This window comes from Medicago truncatula, chromosome 6, assembly GCF_003473485.1.
Source record: "Medicago truncatula cultivar Jemalong A17 chromosome 6, MtrunA17r5.0-ANR, whole genome shotgun sequence".
Taxonomy (NCBI): domain Eukaryota; kingdom Viridiplantae; phylum Streptophyta; class Magnoliopsida; order Fabales; family Fabaceae; genus Medicago; species Medicago truncatula.
The window spans coordinates 41,083,626-41,107,994 of NC_053047.1; the positions used below are offsets into that span (position 1 = coordinate 41,083,626).

The window sequence follows — 24,369 nt, forward strand, 5'->3', positions numbered from 1 at the left end:
GTGTTGAGGTTGTAATCTTTTGGCTGGGACTAGTGAAGTGGGAAGTACTCGATATTATTAAAGAATGTGACTTTATATTATGGGTGTCTTACAACTTTATATTATGGTACTAGTAAAAATGACCAAATATTATTTCAGCGAGTACTCAAACTTGGAGAGAAAATTAGCTTTAATGCATATATTGGTGATTACTTGTGATATACGACTTCAATTTTAAGCTCCGAGCATGGTTTTCAAACCTTCCTAAATCCTCTGACCCATCACATCTAAAGCCAAAACCAATGAAAAAAATTGAGATCCTGTAGTTTCCATCTATTGAAAATTCGTTTAAATTTCAAAACTTGTGATATGAAGATTGAAGATCAATGGTTCTTATAAGGTCTTTGAAGATAATACAAAGTGAATAAAATTCGTTTAAACCCAATACAATATTTAATAATAAATTCAATAGATGCATACATGACACAAATTTTATTCACTTTGTATTATCTTCAAAGACCTTATAAGAACCATTGATCTTCAATCTTCATATCCTTGATCCTTCACTTGATATATTGTTTTGCCGATTTACATGATTTCTCACTAAAACTAACCTAAAATATAATAAAAATGAATTACAATGACTTGAATGAAAACATACTAAATATTTTTCAAACCATTGACAAATCCTCTAAATGGCCTCTTAATTGTATTCAAAAGCAAATAAAATAACTAAAAAAATAGCCTAAAATATCTTATAATGTTCCATCATCAAACTTTAATTATTGCTTGTCCTCAATAAAAAAAAACAAAAAGTCAAAATTTACATGAATATAGAAATTGGAACATACCTTTCTAAATAATGTAATTTTACCACATCCATATTGTTGAGAAACATGGCATCCATGAAAATAGAGAGAAAAAACTTTGAAAATTATTGTCTTGATAATAATTGAAGAGATACAAAAGTTAAAAGAGAGATACAAAAGAGTCAACTTATGACTTATATAACGATTAAACTAATACACTAACTAACTCTAAAATAAGTATAACTCCTATATTTCAACACATATGCTACTAGTTTGGCCTTAATTTTTTTTTTTTACAGGAGCCCATACTTTTTTTTAGAAGGCATACATAATGTGTAACATCCCACATCTAATTAATAACAAGAGCAATTCTTTTAAAAAAATAATAATAATAATAACAAGAGCAATATTAATTTGAGCTTCCGATTGTATATTACACATAAGAATAAAGAAAATTATAATGTGCCAACCCCATAACATAGTTCTTGAATTAGTTGAATAATGGATTGAGGATTAATTACATTATTATTAGTTCCCCTTTATTAATTAGTTAATGATGTTTTATTTATTCTATTTTATATATTAAACATGGGAAAAGACATTGTGAATATGAAACGGTGTTTGAGGGGGGGCATAAGGGAGATTGGTTTGTTCTAACGCTAGGCTAAAAATATTGGACTTGTGATTTATTTTTATTTTTTTTCAACAATCAAAAATGAAATTATATTAACAAGAGTCTCAATAGCACAAGATGTGTCACAAAGACTACTTCAGAGTTCAGTACAACAACAAAAACAAGTTAGCCGATACCCAAACATTGTAACGGGTTTGACCACCAACTAAAAGTGTCAAACAAAAAAGAAGCGTTTCTAGCTTTCAACCAACCTAGGGACAAATATTTAACTTTGTCAAGCAACCTGGGTAAAGGAGTAATAGAATCATTGAAACACATATTGTTACGTTCAGTCCATAATACCCAGGCACAAAGAAGCCAAATAAGCTGGAGAAAAGACTGAGAAGCCTTATTGCCACCTGTTGAGTGAACAAACTGAACAAAGTGATCAGACAAAACATTAGTGTCCACTCCAACAAAACCAATCCAATCACGAACCAACGACCAAAGTAAAGCAAAATACGAACAAGAGAGAAACAAATGTTGTGCCGATTCCAAGGCACCGCAACCAGAGACACACAAACCAGCTTCTGTTGGAATTACACCTCTATAGATCAGATTCGATTTGGTAGGCAACCGATCACGAAGAAGCCGCCAAGCAAAGACGGATACCTTCAAAGGAACCTGTCTGTGCCAAATCACCTCCGCAGCCGATTCCACCAACGGTAAATCATTAGAAGTCAACACGTCATAAGCCCCCCGAACAGAGTAACCATGTGAAGGTTCCGGGAGCCACAGCCATTGATTTGAAACATTAACAAGCAAAGAAACATCAAGCAGAAAAGCCCTACACTCCACTAACATCTCCTCCTCCCACGCCCACAATCTCCGCCTCCACTGCCACGCCTCACCACCCTCCTCAACACCAAGAGAAAACATATCTGACACTGAAACATATTTATTAACAAAAAGCTCAAACAACCTACGGAAACGAACACACAAAGGAACCGACCCCAACCAAGTATCAATCCAAAAAAGAGTATCATTACCATTCCCCACCTTCTTGCTAACACAATCCTTAAACCAATCCCCCCCAACACCACCATCCCCATCCCTAATCCTCCCCACCTCCCGCCACCAAGAAGAACAACTCCGGCCCCCAACCTCCAACCTCCCACACATCTCGCCATAACGGGCGACTAAAACTCTATACCAAAAACCACCCCTATCCACTAACATCCTCCAACACCATTTCCCTAGTAAGGCAACATTAAACTCCTTCAACTGTCTAACCCCTAACCCTCCAAACTCCTTCTGGAGACAAACAGAGTTCCAACCTATCCAAGACATTTTCCTATGATCCTCACTCCCACCCCAAAAAAAATTATTAAATAAAGATTCAAGGGTAGAAATTATACCCGACAGAGCTTTGAAGAAAGAAAGAGCATAGACAGGCAGAGAGGTCAACACAGATTTGAGAAGAACCAAACGGCCACCAAAAGAGAGGAAACGACTATTCCAACCTGACAGTCTAGACTTTATACGATTCACAACAGGGTCCCAGAAACCATCCAAAAAAAGGAAGTTTCACAATTTCCTAAAGTTGTTAATAAAACTATCTAAAAAATAAACTAGTTAATTTCTTCAAAAGGTCAACTAACACCACCACCGCAACCCTAACTTGCGTCGCAATCACCGACGTCGAAATCTGAATTTCCACCGTTGGAATGCAACCATAACTGGTATGTGCTCCCATGTTCATGGTTTGAAAACTCAGGGAAGAAAGAAAAAAGAACGTTTTATTTCAGGAACAACGTGTTACTGTAAAGGTAACTATTCAGTAAACGTTTCAATCTTTAGGCTTGTTGAAAAGGAATTGGGTTTTGAAAAAAATGGGCCAAAAAAATGGCCAATTTTTTTATTTTTTTTTTAAATGTATACTCTTAAAACTCAGTAAACTCGGTAGAGTTTGCACGAGTTTATCGAGTGTTAACTCGGTCAAACCTTATGATTTTACCATTAATTGAGTTTACATCAGAGTTAACACGATTTTGATACCTAAACTCGATAAATTCGAAGAGTTAACACTCGATTTACGAAATATTGTGTACCTCACGGCATGAACCACTCTCTCAATGAGACCAAAACACCAAATGGCCCACGGGGAAGCTGTCAAGAAGGAACCCGTGAATTCCAAAACTCCATTATTGAAAGCAAGAACCATACGGCTTCATTCATGTTTACAAATAGTGATTGACTTATAAACCAATCAATAATTATTGAAAAGAAGGTGCCACGAAATCAACGCTTATAAACTTGTTCATAATATTTATATATGCATTTTTTAAGTTCATTCATAATATTGATATGTGCCTTTTTTAATTGATAGATTCACGTTGCCCAATCAACTTCTCTAAAAATTTAGCTTACTTAGATGGCTAGTAGCAGCAACTCATCTTTAGCTCTTGTAACTTCTTCAAAGAAAAATTATTATGATGTGTTTGTCACCTACAGAGGTGAAGACACTCGCAACAATTTGACTGATTTTCTTTTTGATGCCCTTGAATCAAAAGGCATTATGGTATTTCGGGATGACATTAATCTTCAAAAAGGTGAATATATAGGATCTGAGCTTCTTCGAGCAATCGAAAGATCTCATGTTTACGTAGCAGTCTTCTCAAGAAACTATGCTTCCTCAACATGGTGCCTTCAAGAATTAGAGAAGATTTGTGAATGCATTGAGGGATTAGAAAAACATGTTCTTCCTATTTTTTATGATGTTGATCCTTCTGAGGTACGAAAGCAAAGTGGAATTTATTGGGAAGCTTTTGTCAAACATGAACAAAGATTCCAACAAGACTTTCAAATGGTGTCAAGATGGAGGGAAGCTCTAAAACAAGTGGGGAGTATCTCTGGTTGGGATCTACGTGATAAGTAAGTAATTTACAGTTTTTTTTTTTTGTTTTTGAAAATATAAGGTGAAGAGATGGTGCACGAGTCTAGAACAGAAACTCAAAGAGTGTTTTTTTTTCCTCTAGAACAAATATTTGGAGTTCAAACTTTTTTTTTTTTTTTGTACGTGATGATTTAATGTTATTGAACAAATTGAATTTCAGGCCACAAGCTGCAGAGATTAAAAAGATTGTTCAAAAGATAATCAATATATTAGAGTGCAAGTCTTTAAGTGTTTCAAAAGATTTAGTTGGGATTGATTCTCCTATAAAAGCATTACAAAATCATTTGCTTTTGGACTCAGTTGATGGTGTTCGTGCTATAGGAATTTGTGGAATGGGAGGAATAGGGAAGACAACCCTTGCTACGGCTTTATATGACCAAATATCTCATCGATTTAGTGCATCATGTTTTATTGATGATGTAAGCAAAATTTATAGATTACATGATGGTCCACTCGAAGCACAAAAGCAAATCCTATTTCAAACTCTTGGCATAGAACACCATCAAATATGCAATCGTAACATGGCAACTGATTTGATACGACGTAGGCTACGTCGTGAGAAGGCCCTTCTGATTCTTGATAATGTTGATCAAGTTGAACAATTTGAAAAAATAGGTGTGCGTCGTGAATGGTTAGGTGCAGGTAGTATAGTTATTATCATTTCTAGAGATGAGCATATATTGAAAGTGTATGGAGTGGATGTAGTTTACAAAGTTCCACTTTTGAATCAGACAGAATCTTGCAAGTTGTTTTGTCGAAAAGCTTTCAAACTTGAGAAAACTATTATGAGTAATTATCGAAAGTTGGCATCTGATGTACTACGTTATGCTAATGGTCTACCACTAGCAATTACAATATTGAGCTCATTTTTGTTTGGTCGTAATGTAACTGAATGGAATGGTGCATTGGCTAGATTGAGAGAAGGTCCAGATAATGATGTTATGGATGTGCTGAGTTTAAGCTTTGATGTGCTAAAGGAGAGTGAAAAAGAAATATTTCTTGATATTGCTTGTTTTTTCAACGGTTATCACGAGAAATATGCTAAAAACATTTTAAATTGTTGTGGATTTCATGCTGATATTGGGTTAAGAGTTCTCATTGATAAATCACTTATAAGCATTGATTATTCAATGAGGATTGAAATGCATTCTCTGTTAGAAGAGCTAGGAAAAAAAATTGTGCAAGAAAATTCAAGCAAAGAGCAAAGAAAGTGGAGCAGGCTGTGGTCCAAAAAACAAATCTACAATGTTGTGATGGAGAATATGGTAAATCAGCTGTTTAAAAATAAATAAATAAATAAATATATATTTCCATTTTTTAAAAACTATACATATTGAAAGTAATTAATTTTTTCTTTTATTTTTTTCAATGCTTTAGGAAAAGCATGTTGAAGCCATAGTTTTGGAATATGAAGATTATGATGAAGAGGAAGTTGAATACTTGTCAAAAATGAGTAATCTTAGATTGCTGATCATAAAGTGCGGTTGGCATATCTTAGAAAGCCCAAGTTGTCTTTCAAAGGAATTAAGATATGTTGACTGGCATATGTATCCTTTCATGTGTTTGCCATCAAATTTTCAGCCCAATCAACTTGTAGAATTGTTCTTGAAGAAGAGCAACATTAGACAACTATGGAAAAACAAGAAGGTAATATAAATTCTCTTATATATTATTAATGTTTATCTTACAATTGTCATACAATCAAAGTAATGTATTTATTTTTCTTGGCTTTTCATGTCACAGTATCTTCCCAATCTGAGAAGATTGGATTTAAGTGATTCTAGAAAGCTAGAAAAGATAATAGATTTTGGAGAGTTCCCGAATCTTGAGTGGTTAAATTTGGAAGGATGCGTAAACCTTGTGGAGTTGGATTTATCTATTGGACTTTTAAGAAAGCTTGTTTACTTGAATGTAAAAGATTGTGAAAATCTGGTAAGCATACCCAACAACATATTCAGTCTTAGCTCTCTTCAAGATCTAAATTTGGGTGGTTGTTCCAAAGTGTTTAACAAGTATTCGTTGCCATCCTTGCATAGCTTATATTGTTTGCGTAGCATTGACATTAGCTATTGCCGTCTAAGCCATGTTCCTGATTCAATTGAATGTTTACATTCGCTAGAAAGATTAAATTTAGGGGGAAACTATTTTGTGACACTACCTAGCCTGAGGAAGCTTTCCAAACTTGTATATTTAAATTTGGAACACTGCAAGTTGTTGGAATCTTTGCCTCAACTTCCTTCCCCTACCACTATTGGGCGGGAACGAGATGAGAATGACGATGTCTGGATTTCAGGATTGGTCATTTTCAACTGTTCAAAATTGGGTGAGAGGGAACGTTGCAGGAGCATGACATTTTCATGGATGATACAATTCATTCAGGCAAACCTACAATCCTACCCAACCTACTTTGATAGGACTCAAATTGTAACTCCAGGAAGTGAAATACCAAGTTGGATCAACAATCAAAGTGTGGGTTATTCAATACAAATAGACGAATCTCCTATTATGCATGACAATAACAATAATATCATTGGATTTGTATGTTGTGCAGTATTTACCATGGCACCACGTCGTAGGCGGGTTCCATCGTCGACCATTATGGAACTAGTTTTACCTAAGAATTCCTATATGAATTTTTGGAGAATAAGTGTTCCAGTAATTCTCGATGGTGGTCTTATTACGACCAAATCAAGTCACCTATGGATAATCTACTTCCCTCGAGATTCCTATAATGAATTTGGAAGAATCTATTTTGACATTTTTGAGAGGGAAGGTCTGGGTATGAAGGTGAAGAGTTGTGGGTATCGTTGGGTATGTAAACAAGACCTACAATAGTTCAACTTAACAATGATGAATCACAAAAATATCCTTAGCTCCGAAGTGTAAGGTTTGGGTATGAAGATGAGGCAGAACCACAACCGCAGCCATAACCACTTCACAGATAAGAAGGTAATGAAGAGTCTCAACAAATTGAACAAGAATCATCTATCTGTTGCCACCTACTCATTGTTTGTCATCAACCTGCAAAATACAAACATATTTTCATGGGTATATGTTCTGCTTCATACCATGAAGTGTTTTTTTTACTTTTATGTGAAAATTGAAGTTTTTTATTTTAACGTAAATCCTATTGCATAATTTTACCGTTTTAACCCTAATGCTCACACCTAATCTTATATTTTCATGAACAACCCTAACAACGCTAATGCTCACACCTAATCTCCTATTTTCATGAACAAAGCAAATCGGCATCGCTTTATTTCCCCTATTTCTTCAAAACAAATCGTCCTATTTCTTCAACAAAACAAATCGCCCTATTGGAATAAAAGGGTTTCGAAAGATTATAGCAACATTTTTTTTGTTAATATTACACTTTTCATCCAAATTAGAACTGAACTCTCTTTGTTAAATATTTACCACAAAATGCACCTGAATTTTGCAATCTATATAAACAGGTGGAAGAAACATTTCAACAAACAGTTAAAGGGTATCATTTACGGTAAAGGCCAAATATTCGATAAAAGGAAAATTATTTAAATAAAACATTTTACATGTTGAGGTTAAGAATGAACTATTTTTAGGTACATAATATAACATTAACATATAATTTTTACAAAAGAATGAAGTAACATTTTTTCAAAAAAGAAAAAAGAAAAATATGAAGTAACATACCAATAATATAATATTGACATATAATTTTAACAAAAGAATGAAGTAACACACGATTGATAAAAATTAATATTTTTTTGGTGAATAAGCGTGGTGTCTGAGGTTCGAATTCCAACATCTGCATATATTTGGAACCACATATTTCATTCTCTTTGATATGCATTGAGATTTGTTTTTGTCTACTATATCTACAATGTATATGACCCGTGCGGCAGCACGGGTGGAAAGTCTAGTAGTATTTATTTTTTTCTTTCTTTCTTTTTTTAAATGTACTATCCTCTGAATTCACATTAGCTCCGATCAGTTAATTGCTTCACCTGCTTTAAAACTATCCACGCCTCACCTGTTTTGCCCAGCCCATCAAATGCATTAAAATTACAACATTGTTGTTTGGTTGTGTTATGAACAAATTTAGACTCTATAATTTGAAATAGTCAAAAAATCTTCAGATTATAAGATCCGAAAAGACAAAATGAGGGTTTTGGAGGGTACATGAGAGAAGTAGATTCTCGTGTTTAGGATTATAAATGCTTCAGATTTTAAAAATTTCTCAGGTTTCAATTTGTGTAACACCTCATTATGTTTTTCAAATAAATCAACGAAGGCTAAAGATTATATAATCAAGATTTTTCTAGTTAGATTATCAAATCATCGATAAAATTATTGTATTAGAACCTATCTATATAATCAAAGGAACACATGTTCAAGAATTTTACACCTTTTTGCTTTAAGTGAGAGAGGTAAGTTGAGCCTTTCATGAATAATTGATAAAACTTATAATTTTTAGGGGGTAATTGCTTATTTACTCGATTATGTTTTATAGAATGGTAACGTTTACTTGCTTTCTCTTATGTTGTTTGTGAAGATATATTCCTCTATAATTTTTAGACTTAAATATGTATTTCATTCATCCGTTGGTAGGGATATTGCATATTTATATGCAGGGGTCGGGGTTCGAACCTCGGACACCCCACTTCTCCACAATTAAATTGTGTGAGCTCTAGCCACTAGGCTACTTGACCAAAAAAAAATATATCTATTTCATCCTTACAATTAAGGGTCGTTTAAAAAGTGATCCCTGTAATCGCTAATCTTGCCAATTTACCCTTGCATTATTTAATCATTTAAAATTTCGTCTCTCTCCCCATTTAATCACTGCCACGTCACTAATTTGATGACGTGGCAATCACTGTCACACATGAAATTCCAATTTTACCCCTGTGTTTCCAATTTTTTGTCCTCTTCTTAAGGGCAAAATTGGAATTTCACGTGTGGTAGTGATTGCCATGTCATCAAATTTGTGACGTGGCAGTGATTAAGTTTGTCAAAGGACTAAATTTTAAATGATTAATGATTGCAAGGTTAGTTTGCAAGGATTAGCGAATACAGGGACCAATTTTTAAACGACCCCTAATTGCAAGGATGAAATACATATTTAAGCCTAATTTTTATTTTGAATTACAAAAATTTCATATATTAAAGAATGAACCAACTACAAAGAGTATTACATCCAAGAAAAGGATAAAGTTTTAGGGGCACTTTGCCCTACCAAAAATACATAAAAAATGCAACCTTGTTACTACCTACTATTACATCATTGCTACTTTAGATTACATTCTAGGTGGCATTTCACGTTGGAAAGATCAATCCTTTCCCACAATGGAAAAGTTGGTATTTAACCATTAGATCAAATCAATAAAACAATTTTATCATATTTTCTCCACACTAGATTTTTGTACACACTTTTACTAGCATTCCAAATTAAAAAAGGATCAGATTTTTTTTTCAAACATTCTAAAAAGTTTTTTTCAAAATAAAACTTTTTTTTTTAGTATAAAAACAAAAAACTAGATAATATTTTTTTGAAAATAAAAAACTTATTTTCCAGAATTTTATTTTATTAGAAAAAATACAAAACTTTAATTTAAAAAAAAATTATGATTTTTATTTTATTTTTCAGAATATCTCATTTTATTACGAAATTAAAAAAATAGAAAAATAAAAACTTATCTTAGTTTTCAGAATTTTATTTTTATTGAAAAGTAAATAAATTAATTTCAATTTTTCAAATTTTTTTCTAACATTCAATAAATGAATTACAGAATTTAAAAAAAAAAATTATCTGAATTTTTTTCTTTTTTTTATTTTTGGAAATTAATTTTCAAATTTTTTAAAATTGTTGGAAGATAGTGTGAAGAAAAATCTAGTGTTGAAAGAACACGTTAAGAATATATTCTTCACTTAATTCAATCATTGAATCCAATTTTCCTATGGTGTGAAAGAATTGACCTTTCCCATGTGAAATGCTACCTACATTCGGTATTGAATTATAAACCATTCATAGTACTTACAAGGATTCCTATCACAATTGGCCAAAAAGATATTGCTCTATAATCTTGTTTTGAAAATTGAATTTAAGTTTGAATTTGCTAACTCAAGGTTTTAAACTCACTTAATATCTTAGACATATCACAACCAATGATTTTTTTTTTTGAAAGAAATATCACAACCAATGATAGAAGTTAATAATAATAATAATAATAATTGAGTGAGTGAGTATGATTTGGTCATGTACCAAAAAGTGACATTTCCACACTTCCTCAGATTCCTACCACCACTGATATCTGCAAGGCTTTTATATGTGTTTAGTTGATGTAAATAAGATCATTTAAAAAATGGTCAATGTATTTTTTAATCATGGTATTTTGTCATGTGAAAATTTAATCACTTAAAAATTGATCCTTCAGCCTGATTAATTGCTTCCACATCATTGTAATTACAAAAGTGAAATTACAAAAATACCCCTGTAATTAGTGATGTGGCAGTAATTAAGTGAGGAGAGGGAAGAAATTTTAAGTGATTAAATTTTGACAGAAAAAATGTCATGTTTAAAAGATATAGAGACCAATTTTTAAATAACCTCTATTTACAAAGACTAAACACATATAAAAACCTATGTAGAATAAAACAAACCTATAGTATTGTCCGTCCACCTACATTGCTTGTTCAAAAAAAGTATTGTCCACTTCCATTAATTTATGCAGTCCATGTGGTCCACTCGTTTGCCAAGATTGGCTTTTCATTATAAATTTAAAATTGCTAACGGTGGCCCAAAAACACATGTTAATTAATTAAATAGATGAATTTTTACGAGCATTTCTTTCATATACTTCTTTCGTTTTAAAATAATTGTCTTTTTAATATATTTTTTTTCTCTGTTTCAAAATCACATTAATTAACACTCATCAATGTTCAAACTTTAAAATTCAGAATCCAAAAATAATTGAAAACTCAAATTATTTTTTAAAGACTCGATCATCATCTCTTCTCCTTTCAAAGACTCGTAAATTCAATATTAAAAATTGATTAAATTAAAATAATGTAGTAATAAAAAATATTTATCAAATTGAAGATGCTCTATTTTGTTTATATCATGTTCTCTAACAAAACAAACAAAAATATCTTCTAATGTTCTCTTCATTCTATATATCTTCTTAAAGCCAAACAAACCACTGAAGTGCAAATGTTTTATAGTTCATAGTTTATACTCAATTACAAGTTCATCTCAAAACAAAAGAATGTAATACACAACTGAGTCCTCTTATGCAATCTCAACAACCTTAAAACAGAATTTGGACCCCTGCAGATTGAAAGAAGTAAAACAGGAAGTGGCAAAAGAGACAGAGAATAATCAGCTTAAGCAATAGAATTCTTAAAAAAATTTACCCTTTGAAATCAATCAAGCTTATATTCTAACACATTTATGATCAATTACGGTAAAAAAAATAAAAAAATAATAAAAAACATTTATGATCAATGGAATCCAAATAATAACTTTTTTTTAGGCATCCAAATAAAAACTTAAAATGTACAATCTTCGGAATTCACATTACTTCCGGTCGGTACTTTTTTGCATTCATGTAGTCGACAATATTTGGATATGAGATTGATAGATCCAAATTTCAATACATGATTTGATTATTTAAAGAAAAAAAAAACTAAAATACCGAGTTTAAAATCGTTAGCGTCCGATTTTGATCCAACGGTTAAATTTCATATCTTGGTGGGTCTAACAATGACTACTTCAATTTTAAGCTCTAATTGCATCTTCCATTGTCTTCAAAGCTCCTTGCATTCTCTGACCCATCTCATCCAAGCCTGAACCAATGAATAAATCAAGATACTCCAATCTCCACCCTTCAACATGTTCAACTTCATATATCCACTCAATCTCACAACCATTATCTTTTGGCAAAACCCTAACAGTTGAAACATAGGAATGAAATCCAACATTTCCATCAACAATTGCATAGCTAAACACCCTTTGAATTGGATCAATTGAAAGAAGTTTCTGCTTAGTCCAATTCAAGTTTTGTTTGCCATGTTTATCAACTGGAGTCTTGAAACCGGCACAGAATCGGACACAACCGGGTTTGCCGGATATTCCTTCAACTGGAATGCAATAAGAGAGAGTTGGAAACCATTTATCAAGACCAAAAAAATCTTCCAAGAGAGGCCATACTTGGTCTGCTTTGCATCCTACTAATTCAGTTTTGGCCTTGCCTTGCCATTTTTCTTTTGTTTGTTGAATAGTGTTCATGATTTCAAGTTAGGAAGTTGCAATGCCTCACAAACACAAGTTAGGATGATTTATATATCTTATGAGCCTAGACCTTAATTTATGAATTTCATGTGTATATTTGTGTGATGTAGAACCTATGCATGATTATAATATGATCATTGATTAAAACGTGCTTCTACTTATTTTACTAGGAAAGAAAAAGGTATTGCCCAATTATTGAACTTCAGTTGGCAGCACACGCTACTTTTTGTTGTGGAATCAACAAAGTTAGATTTTTCTTTATAAAATATTTATGTGAGAAAGGACAACGAGTTTTTAGTGTGACTAATACTTTGTCCAAACATTAGTTTTGTAGTCGGTCCAACCTTTATTGAATATATCGATTCTCGAGTTCCACGTGATTCAAAGGTCCTATTACCTTCTTACAAAATGCGCTAGTAGTTTTTCCTTCAGAATACACAAGTAGAGATTAATTATTACTCTCTCGTCTTATTTAAAAGAGAAATGATATTTGAACATCTATTTTGTAATAATTTTTGTGACAACTTTCTCTCTAATACTCACATTATATTTTTATTTTTTATCTCTATTATCTTAGTTTTTGTACCAATACATAATTTTCTTTGTAAAAATATGGTTGTCTATTTGATTGTCAAACAAATGGATGTTCAAATAACACTTTAAATCAACAAAAGTCATAAGGCTTTCACTGAACCAAGGTGTGTGACATACCAAAGTCTTACCTTTGAACATAGAAATATAGCAAACACACTTTTTCGAACGTTGCATAATAATTTCATTCTTCTCCCCAAGGTAAGGTAGATGAGATAGAATTGTCCATTTATAGAACGACTAAAGTAAGAAAGAGTATGTTATGAACTTCTAAGATTCATAAACGAAGTTAAATCTTTTAGATGACAATTTAGGAATTTCAATTCTTTTATGTAACATCCAAATTTAAGTTAAAAATTGAATGAAATATTTTCTATATAGAAACTTTATTTCTCTTTAAAAACTTCATTGAAAAGTTTACAACTTAAAAAATGAAATTTTACATTAACATCTGACATCAAAGTCCTAAAACTCTAACTCTTGACGTGATTCGATTCTGACTGAGACTTGGATGGATGACGAGCTACAAATACTCCCAGTCCTCCAATGTGTACTTCTATATCTGGAAACGTCACCCCAAAAACATAGTGAGCAAAACTCATTAACATAGAATTTAAGGAAAATAATCTAGAATGTTTCCAGCCATGTCAATGTACTAAACATGGAAAAATCCTCTCTTTAACTTAAAGACAAGTCTTACACTTATCATACTTTTAACCATTACAGAAATTTCAACAAAAAAATTAAAATGTAATCTTTTATAATGTGAATTGACGTACTCGATTTCAATGTCAACAATTAGTCATTTCAGTCAACATAATCTTGTACATTAACCTTTTAATATACTTTAACTTTAGATATATCATTAGGGTAAAACCCACCTCATAAACATAATACTTTATTTAATTACATAACTCATTGTTTCCCGAACGTGAGATAATTCAAGAACTCAATAAAAAGCTGATTAGGCTACTTCAAGTTAAACTTATAATATGTATAATATACTATATAATATATACATAAGAAACATTCATACGCAAGGTATGTCTTTAATCCTCAATTTCAACTAATAACCTTTAATATTTCATTACATGAACTTATACAATTCGATACTTAAAAGGACAAGACAAAGCATTCTAAATTCACATAGAATTTATATTTAGATCAACCATCACTAATTAGTATAGTATCTATCATTGAATACCTCATAGGAAATCATAAAACATGAAAATAAACATGGAATACTAAAATAGTACCAACCAGAATTTTCTGCAAAACTATCCATCAGTTAAAACCATGAATGATATTAAAACGAAATCAAACATTTTTGTAGAATTTACTAGAGATAACCAATTAGCATACGAAGGCGATGCAATTGGTCCCATATCATTGAATATCTCTTTCGATTCTCTTTCTCATCCCTCTTTCTCACTTTCACTTCTCACCCTCTCAGCCCTCTATCTCTCTTTTTGTTCTCCATCTCTCTCTTATTTTAAATCCAACAAGTAAATAGAGGAGATTCGAAGAATCCTAACCGCCGTTAAGATTCTGCAATCAAATCAGGTTACTAACTCATTACAGTTTTGCGCAATTAAATCGAACTTGCAAAACCCCCTAATTAAATCAAATTTTATTTTCTGTTATAATAAGTAATGCTAGTTGCCGAGTTGAAACGACAATCTCTATGAAGACGATCTTACTTATTACATTGATACTTGTGAATGATTTGATACACTTGCCGAAATTTTCCATAGGTAAAACTTCATCTACTTGGAGTTTTATGTACACATGAATTTATATTAGAGTATTCTAATTGTTCTCGTATACTTTTGTATCATTTAAAGTTAAGGTCTTATGTTCTTTGACTAATTTTGGCCTAACAACCTTTTGGAGGTGGTTTCTAACTAGGAAAATAGGAAGACCTTGTATATATTTTGAGTGGTTCACAAACCCTCTTCTTTACATTATTTACATAATATTTAAAAATTTTAAATAATCTTTTATAACACCATTTTTATTCCATATATATCATTAATAGAGTTATTAAAAATTATAAATTAAATAAATGACGTAATTTATTTATGTAATAAGTCTAAAATATAATTTTTTTTTTTTTTTTTTTATAATGAATACCACTATATAATAAGAAAAGGGAAATGCTAATGTGTTTCCAAATGACACATGTTAAAAAATTACATATTGAAATTATGCGTTGAAAATTGTGTCAATTTATTTTTTACAAGAATAAAATTTAATTATTTTTAATAATATTTGCTCTTAATGAAAACTTTAACATGTGCCCTAGCATGACCCATAAGAAAAAGCAAGTGCAACGAAAAGTATTTAAAGAGAAATGCAATAATTATTTTTCAGTCAAATATTTTCTTAAAAAAAAGATATTTGAAATAAATAAGATCTTGTTCAAATGACGTATTTAATTTATTGAGTCAAGACAAAAATAATATTTTTTTACTAACAAAGAACTCCTTCATAAATAGTCTATTGTAAAGTGTTATTTGTCAACCTATCAGAAAACAACTCCTTCAGATAAAACTATAAGAAAATAATGGCATCCCACATCAATCACCTTCATTTTACCTTCACAATTATGTGTCTTGCTTTTGTTGTGATTGCAGGTAACAAACCAGTTCAATATTTAAATGTTGTCATATTTTCAATGAAATAACTACAATTGTATAATACGAGAGTGGTGTTCTAAATACATTTTTTTTTTTGTCTTAAATGAAGTGATAATTCATTGAAATTAAGCTCACATAACTGTGAGATCTTGGGTTCGAACTCAGGTCACGACGTATGATCTTGTAATTTTGGCATTTGCTAGTTGAGCTACGACTCCTAGACAAATGCATGTTTTTTTAATCTCTAAATTCTTGGAACTATGTTTTTTTTTTTCTTATATTTCTCCAGAATATTAGATGATATTTCTAAATGTGTTTTATTGCCTGTAGCAAAAGCTGCTGTGATAAATCCAGGACCTTGCTTTTTTTTAGGAGCATGTCCAGATGATTCAGAAAAATGCCACCAATTTTGTAAAACGTCAAAAGGCATCGATAAAGGAAAGTGTCACAAAGACACGAACGCATGTTGTTGCAATAACATTGGATAGATTTATGTTTGATCATTACAATTTTTCAATATGTTTGAACAAATATATCTACAAACAAGTCTTTAAGAATTTTATTGAATAAGTTGGAAAATTGTAATTTCAAATAAAAAATATATTGCTATAAGTGCAGTTTTGCTCTAATTTTAAATGGGACCTTCGCAAGTAAACAGTGGGATTAGGCTCATCGAATTAATCGGTTCTTGAATCGGATATCGAATTTAAAAAAAAAAATGAAGATAGATTTATGAAGAAGCACGTGCTTAAGGGGATCAAAATGTATGCAATAGAAACTACTCAAAATGAAGGCAAACGTTAAACCGAAATATAGTTGATGCAAGCTAAGGGGTTAGACCACCAATGATTGTAAATCGACACAAACAATAACTTTATGCGTCTTCAACCACCACCACGAATGAAGCTTGATGTGATCAAGAAGCTTCTCCAATTTAGACTATTTGTTTAAAAAAAAAAAAAAAAACCTAACATTATGCTCATTCCAAATTATTCAGATACATGCCATCCAACCAACGTGAAGACAAAAACGAATATCCTTGTTGAACACTTGCGCACCACCAAATTGTTGTGCATACTCACAAAGGTCAGCTAGGTGTACAACGTAAATACCCATCAACCTAAGAACAAGATGTTAAATATTGCCAAAGAAATCAAAACCGAAAAAATTGAAGATTAATTGAATTGACTCATATTTTCCACAACCTCTTGAACAAATCACAAAACCAAAAGTACCATTTCACGCCAAATTAATTTATCCTTAGCTGAAATTCTCCTTTTAAAATTACTCCATGCAAATAAAGACACTTTTAGAAGGATTGGCTCGAGAAAAAAAAAAAGAGGGGGGTGCAAAATTGCACAATTAGCAAAAGATAAGGGGACAAGTGCAATTAAGCCTTAATTTTATTACGCAACTTCTTTTTATCACCCGAAGTGAACCAACCCTGAGATAACGGTAATTAGAAAAGTAACATACCTAATATCAATGAAAACCTACATGACTCATGAAGTAACTAAGATAACGGTGTAACCACCTTAATTGGGGGAATAATACTAACAACAGTAACTAAACCTAGGAACTAGTGTGATAACTTTACTCTTCTTATATCTTTGCTAAGGTAGTCGAGATATGGTTGCCATTTTGTAGAACTACCGAGAGGAAGAGTATGTTGATGAACTTCTAAGATTCATAGACGAGTCAATCTTTAGGACCATTGAGAATTTAGGAATTCTAACTTAAGTTTGCGTTTCAATTACCTATGAGAGAGTAAAAACCCCACATACATCTACGTTTGAAGGTGCATCCCTCTATAAGATTGATGACCCTAAGCATTGACACACATAGGAACTCCAGTGTAAGGTTACAACTCGACAGCTCGAGGGTTAACACCCCATCAAACTCATCACTGAAATAGAAGACATATAACCAATTTTTGAATAATGTTCAACCATTAATTAATTTCAACAAATGAATAGAGGGGATTCGAAGAATCCTAACTACCACTAACATTCTGCAATCAAAACAGGTTACTTCTAAACTATCGCTCTGAGCAAGCAAACAAATCAATTTGCACAAACGCTCCCCCCATTTATTGTATTTTATTGTTTTATTTAATTGTTTTCTATTCTTAAATAAGTAATGTGAGTTGTCTAGTTTAAACGACAATTCATGTGGATACAATATTTTACGTATACTTTATTACTTGGTAAACATTTGGTACAGTCGCCTAAATCCAACCATCACTAACTCACTAATGTTTTCTGCAATCAAATTAAACTTGCAAAACCCCCCTAATTTACTCGCTTTATTTAATTTAGTTGGTTTTATTTTCTGTTCTAACAAGTAACGCTAGTTGCTGAGTTGAAACGACAATCTCTATAAAGACGATCTTTCTTATCATTGTATTAATTGTGAATGATTCGATGCACTTTTTAAATTGTCCATCAACATAACTCATTTACTTAGAATTACCTGCACACATGAACACATATTAGAGTATCATAATTGTTCTCATATACTTTGGTATCCTAAAAACTTAAGGGCTTATATTCTTTAACTAATTTTGGTCTAACAACCACTTGAAGGTTGTTTCTAACTAAGAAAAAAAGGAAGACTTTGTATGAATTTTGAGTAGTTCTCAAACCCTCTTCTTTACATTATTTAAATAATATTTACGTACTTTAAATAATTTTCTATAACACCATTTTTATTTTATATCATTAATAAAAAGGGTGTTATTAAAAATTATAAATTAAATAAAAGACGTAATTTATTTATGTAATAAGACTAAAATATGATTTTTTTTGTTTTTATCAGAACTGTTATATCGTGCGAGCAAGGTTCCACGAAATTTCACGAAACAGTTACTCAGGTGCAAAACTTTTAGTTTTTTAATTTTCAAAAGTACGGGAAGTAATTTAGTTAAGAGAAATGATATTTGTACAAATATTTTGTAACAATTTCGTGACAATTTTATCTCTTATATTTATAGTATTATGTTTTTGAGAAATAATATTTGTATAACTATTTTGTGACAACTCTCTCTTTCACTCACATATATTATAGTTTTACTTTATCTCTCTATTGCTTTTGTTTTCATGTCAAAACCTATATTATTTTTTTTGTAAATTTATGGTTGTCAAATAAATTGTCAATCAAATGGTTGTTCAAATAACACATCTCTATATTTTTATTTTCTATCTCTTTTTCTTTAATTTCCGTGTCAATATTTACTTTTCGTTGTAAAATTATGGTTGTCACAAAAATGGTCACATGAATAGTTGTTCAAATAACACGCTGCGTCAATGTCATGAGCTCGTCGTATTCAACTCACACATTAACTTGTTTCCTCCACCGTTCCAGCAGCCATAATGATTCATATCAATGAAAGTGAAACAATGTCTATCACTTATTTATCAACTCTACAAAAAGAAAGATAATTAACTCCATCAAACTCGTTATTTTCTATATGTATTAAATTCTCAATCTATACTCATGCTTGCATAGGAATTCAGCTATGATATCAGGCTATTCTCTATCTCGCATTTGGTGTAATATTTGAGTTTTACACGATTACTTAAAAAACGATTAACCGTGTTAGTAGAAAAAGTAATAATAAATCATGTATTTGTATTATAAACAGAACGAATAATTTAAGACAAAAAAATAAAATCTAATGTGAGATGGATAGAGTATCTAACTATTGTGTTCGCAGTGTGGTTTAGATCGATTACCAAGCAAAAACATATCTTATCCAAAAATTTAAAGACATTCGATTTGGTTTAGATAACTTCTTAAAAAATTTGGTCTAATCCAATTTCATTTTTTTAGGAAACCTAATCCTATTTCATGTATTTCGAAAAAGAAATCCAAAATTTGATAGCTTATGACTTTATTTTAGATCGGTTTTGATGTGAGTAAATTGATAAAAGGAGAAGGGACACCTTTGTGTTTTTTTTGTTTTTTTTGTAGAAGGCACCTTGGTGAATGATTCATAAACGTACTATTTTCTAAAATTGAATATTCCATCATAACCGTTCATTTGATCCTGTTAAATGAAGTATTCCATCATAACCGTTCAATTGATGCCACTAGAAAAGGAGTATGATGTGTCATTGAGGTAGGCCACAATTTCCATTACCGTGCACATCATTCGTGAGCTTTCGTCGAATTTAATTCGCACCATTAAGTATTTTCCAAAAGCAAGTGCAACGAAAAGTATTCAAAGAGAAATGCAAAAATTATATTTCAGTCAAATATTTTCTTAAAAAACAAATATTTGAGTCAAATAAGATCTTGTTCAAATAAGGTATTAAATTTATTAAATTAAATATCCTCTCAAAAAACATTGATTGAGTCAAAGAAAAAATATATTTTTTTACTAACAAAGAAATAACCCCTTAAAAGAATAATGGCAGGTAACAAAGAAATAACCCTTAAAAACATTGTTCAAATAAGGTATTTAATTTATTGCATTAACCACCTTTAGTCATCTTAAATAGTCTATTGTAGAGTGTTACTTGTCAACCTATCAAAAAAATAACCCCTTAAAAGAATAATGGCAACCCGCATCAATCATCTTCATTTTACCTTGGCAATTATGTGTCTTGCTTTTGTTGTGATTGCAGGTAACAAACCAGTTCCATATTTAAATGTTGTTATATTTTTAAGGCTTAATTGCATTTTTCCTCCATTTTTTTTTGTTAATTGTGTAATTTTGCAACCCCTTTTTTTTTTAGCAATTTTGCTCCCCATCTTTTTGCCCCCTTTCTGGTTAGATGGACCTTCTTGTGTTTAATTGCACTTTTGCCCTTTATCTTTTTGCCAATTGTGCAATTTTGCACCCTTTTCTTCTTTTTTGAACGATTTTGCACCCTATTTTTTGCCCCTTTCCCCTCTTTTAATGATGATTTTGAACAAAACACAATTGACAAAAGACGGGGTGCAAAATCGCTAAAAAAAAAGGGTGTAAAATTGGACAATTAGCAGAGGGAAAAATGCAATTAAGCTTATTTTCAATGAAATAACTACAATTGTATAATCTAAGCAGTGGCGTATCCAGAACCTTGGGTCAGGGGATGCAGAGTCTTGGCGTAAATAATTTAAACGACAAAATTTATAATTTCATAATTTTTTTACTTAACCAAATACTATTTTTTCCAAAAAAGTAAGCACATAAATTTTCATGTTTTTCATGATTCAAAAGTATGTAGACAATATTAGTTAGAAGTATAATTAGATAAATAATTAATATAAAATTGAAAAAGCAAAATGATATTTATTTTAGACATTTTTATATGACAAATTGATGATCCACAATAATTTTAGAATGGATATAGTAAAAAGAGAGAAGGAACTATCCGAGAGTGGTGTTTTAAATGCATATTTCTTACTTTTTTGTTCAAATATGCATATTTCTTTAGCTTTAAATTGTAGGAACTATGTTTTTTTTTTTTTTATTTATGAAAAATTATATAAGAAATTTGAAATGCCAAGTATTTCTCCAGAATATTAGATGATATTTTCTAAACGTGTTTTATTGCCTGTAGCAAAAAATGTTGTGAAAAATCCAGGACCTTGCTTTGTTATGGGAGCATGTTCAGTCCCAGATGATTCAAAATGCCACCAATTTTGTTTAAAGTCAAAAGGCATCGATGCAGGAAAGTGTGCAAAAAACAATGCCGATTCCACATGTTGTTGCAATAATATTGGATAGATTTATGTTTGATCATCATTACAATTTTTCAATATGTTTGAATCTTCAAACATAGTCTTTATGAATTTTATAAAAATAAGTTGGAAAATTGTAATTTCAAATAATAATAATATTGCTACAATTTTTAGTTATGAATGAAAAGTTGTATTTTTAGTTATATAATTTTTCTTAAAACACTGATTTCATTGTCACTCTAAACTTTCAACCTCTTTCACCCACAAGCAATCATGACATGATAAATCAAAACATGTTAAATTCATACTCTAATGCATATAGGTAAGTGAATTTTAGTTTTTTCAATGATGTTGAGTTTCTATTTTCTTCTTGATGTTTAACGTTGATATGTTCTGCACGTTATTTGATGGTGCAACACACACACTTGATTTAATTTAAGTAATCATTTTGAGATTAACTTAAATTCAGTTTAAGTACGTATGTTTAAACTCAGTTTATATGATCTACTTAAACTGAAAGATTAAGTTGTACCATCATTAATTTAAGAGGAAACTCGGTTTACATGACCTTAAATTAATTATATTTAAGTAGGTCATGTAAGCCGAAAGAGTTTAATGATGGTGGGTTGACGGTACAAAATAACTTTGCATATACGACCAATAAAAACATTCTGAATTACCCCATAAATTAAAAACACTAATATATATGTGACGATTTTAAAAATTTTGATTGGTTGCGTTTGCAAAAAAAAAAAAATTAGATTGTCGATCCACTACCATTAAACTTTAAAAACAAACTAGAGAAACGGTGAAGGGAAAATTTAAACTGAAATATAGTCAATGCAAACCAAGGGGTCAGATCACCCACAATTGTAAATCAATGCAAACAATAACTTATGTATCTTCAACCACCACGACGAATGAAGCTTGATGCAAGTAAGAAGCTGCTCCAACATAAACTTTCTGTTACCAAAAAACAATCCTAGCATTATGCTCATTTCAAATTATCCAGATACAAGTCATCCAACCAATGTGAGGACAAAAACGAATATCCTTGTTGAACACGTACGCACCACCAATTTCTTGTGCATGGTCTCAAATGTCATATGGGTGTACAATGGAAATACCCAGCGACGGTAGAATATGACATCAAATATTGTCAAAGAAATTACAACCGAACAATAGAAGATTAATTGACTCATATTTTGCACAACCTCCTGAACAAATCAAAGAACCAAAAGCACCATTCCACGCCAATTAAATTGTCCATAGCTGAAATTCTCCTTTTAAAATTTCTCCATGCAAATAAAGACACTTTTAGAGGGATTGCTTTGTTCCAAACAAAATTTGAATAGATATCAATGTTGTGTTGTTTAGTTTGAGTGAGAATGTTATATCTGTTATGAAAATAAGTAAATAGAGAGAGTAATTGAGAGAGAAGAAGAGAGAATAAGGAGAAATATTCTTATTCACCGATGTGTGTATCTCAATGTTACAAATGAACTCTATTTATAAGAAAATAGAGTAGCTTATGAACTAAGCCCAATAACCTAGTAATATGGCCCATAAACCTATTTGCTATTTGGACATCCACTATTAATATTTATAACAATATCCTTGTTGTTAATTCTGTAACAAAGGTTTTTTTAACTAAACTGAAACATAATAGATAAAGTTGTGCCGAGATCGAATTTCAATAACTATTACTCGTATGTTTCCTCTTAATCGATCATATACTTCTTATGCTTCAAATATAACTCAACCTATCCCTTAGCGTACTCTACTAAGGTTAACGACGCGAGATCCATGGAAACTACTGACTTCCAATGCATCTATGACAAGATAAATGATTATTTCTATGACATAAGATCGGATAATTATACCTGAACCTACCCGCTATCTCTAGGGTGATAACACCTACATAACTTAAACCACGTCCTTTAGATAGTCAGGTGATGACACTAGGTCATATATCAGTTTTGTATAGTTTTTATGCAATGTTAGGTGAGTTCAGGTGATTCTACATGAGTTAGAAGCTATAAAAGGACAGTTTTTAAGTACTGGAGCAAAGAGAAAATCGTGCTATGATTTCTGGCATCGTGCTACGATTTTAGGCAGCTTTTGGGAGCTTTTTCTACGTAAAAAATCATGCTACGATGAAATCTCATCATGCTACGATTTTGAAGACGCGACAGTGTGGAATTTGAATTTAATGAGCAATTGTACTACGATTTTTAGCATCGGCTAGTACGATTTTGGCATGATTCAAATTTTTTTTCTAAGAGAATTGTGTTTCTTACCATTTATATCAACAAGCGTTTGTATTGAGTGTCTTGATTGGAATTCATAACCATATTATAATTTATTTTTTTGAAAGAGTAACATATTATATATATTTTTTTTTGGAGTAACATATTATATATAATATGTAGCTGTTACTACACATTTTATAAACTTTTTTCATAACTCAATACGGACACAGTTATACTGATAGAATTAGTATGTAACTGTTGCAGTAACCATACCCCAAAAAAAAAAAAATAGTAACTGTTGATTCTTAAAAAGTTAAAACAATTCAATTACATTCTTTAAACATATTTGATGTAAGATGAATAAATTAAATTTATTGTATTTTTTGATTGTCGCAAAACTTTTATGCATATGTTTATATAACTGAAGGCCTATGTATAATGAGCTACGAAAATGTTTGTTCTAGATTTTTTTTTAAAGAATTGGTTTTAGATGTTAAGTGGTGCAAATGAAATGATATAGTTCAAAACATTTCAAATGTTAAACAAAATAAACTTTACAAACATTCCTGAATTTTTTTAATTATTAAT

At 31.1% G+C, this 24,369-nt stretch overlaps 2 protein-coding genes and 1 long non-coding RNA gene across 3 annotated transcripts; 2 read left to right on the top strand and 1 right to left on the bottom strand.

The window, feature by feature from the left end:
* The first annotated feature begins 3,602 nt into the window (after positions 1–3,602).
* On the top strand, positions 3,603–7,482 carry LOC25496946 (disease resistance protein RUN1). The gene is made up of 4 exons (XM_013597695.3): positions 3,603–4,335; positions 4,518–5,622; positions 5,735–6,004; positions 6,101–7,482. Exons 1-4 carry the CDS (start codon positions 3,836–3,838, stop codon positions 7,190–7,192), a joined length of 2,967 nt encoding a protein of 988 aa, XP_013453149.1. The 5' UTR covers positions 3,603–3,835; the 3' UTR covers positions 7,193–7,482.
* Positions 7,483–11,832: 4,350 nt separating this feature from the next.
* On the bottom strand, positions 11,833–12,679 carry LOC25496947 (lachrymatory-factor synthase). The gene has a single exon (XM_013597696.3). It carries the CDS (start codon positions 12,624–12,626, stop codon positions 12,117–12,119), a length of 510 nt encoding a protein of 169 aa, XP_013453150.1. The 5' UTR covers positions 12,627–12,679; the 3' UTR covers positions 11,833–12,116.
* Positions 12,680–15,744: 3,065 nt separating this feature from the next.
* Positions 15,745–16,495, top strand: LOC120575954 (uncharacterized). The gene is made up of 2 exons (XR_005642199.1): positions 15,745–15,856; positions 16,190–16,495. It is a non-coding gene; the product is annotated as an uncharacterized lncRNA (long non-coding RNA).
* The last annotated feature ends 7,874 nt before the right edge of the window (positions 16,496–24,369 follow it).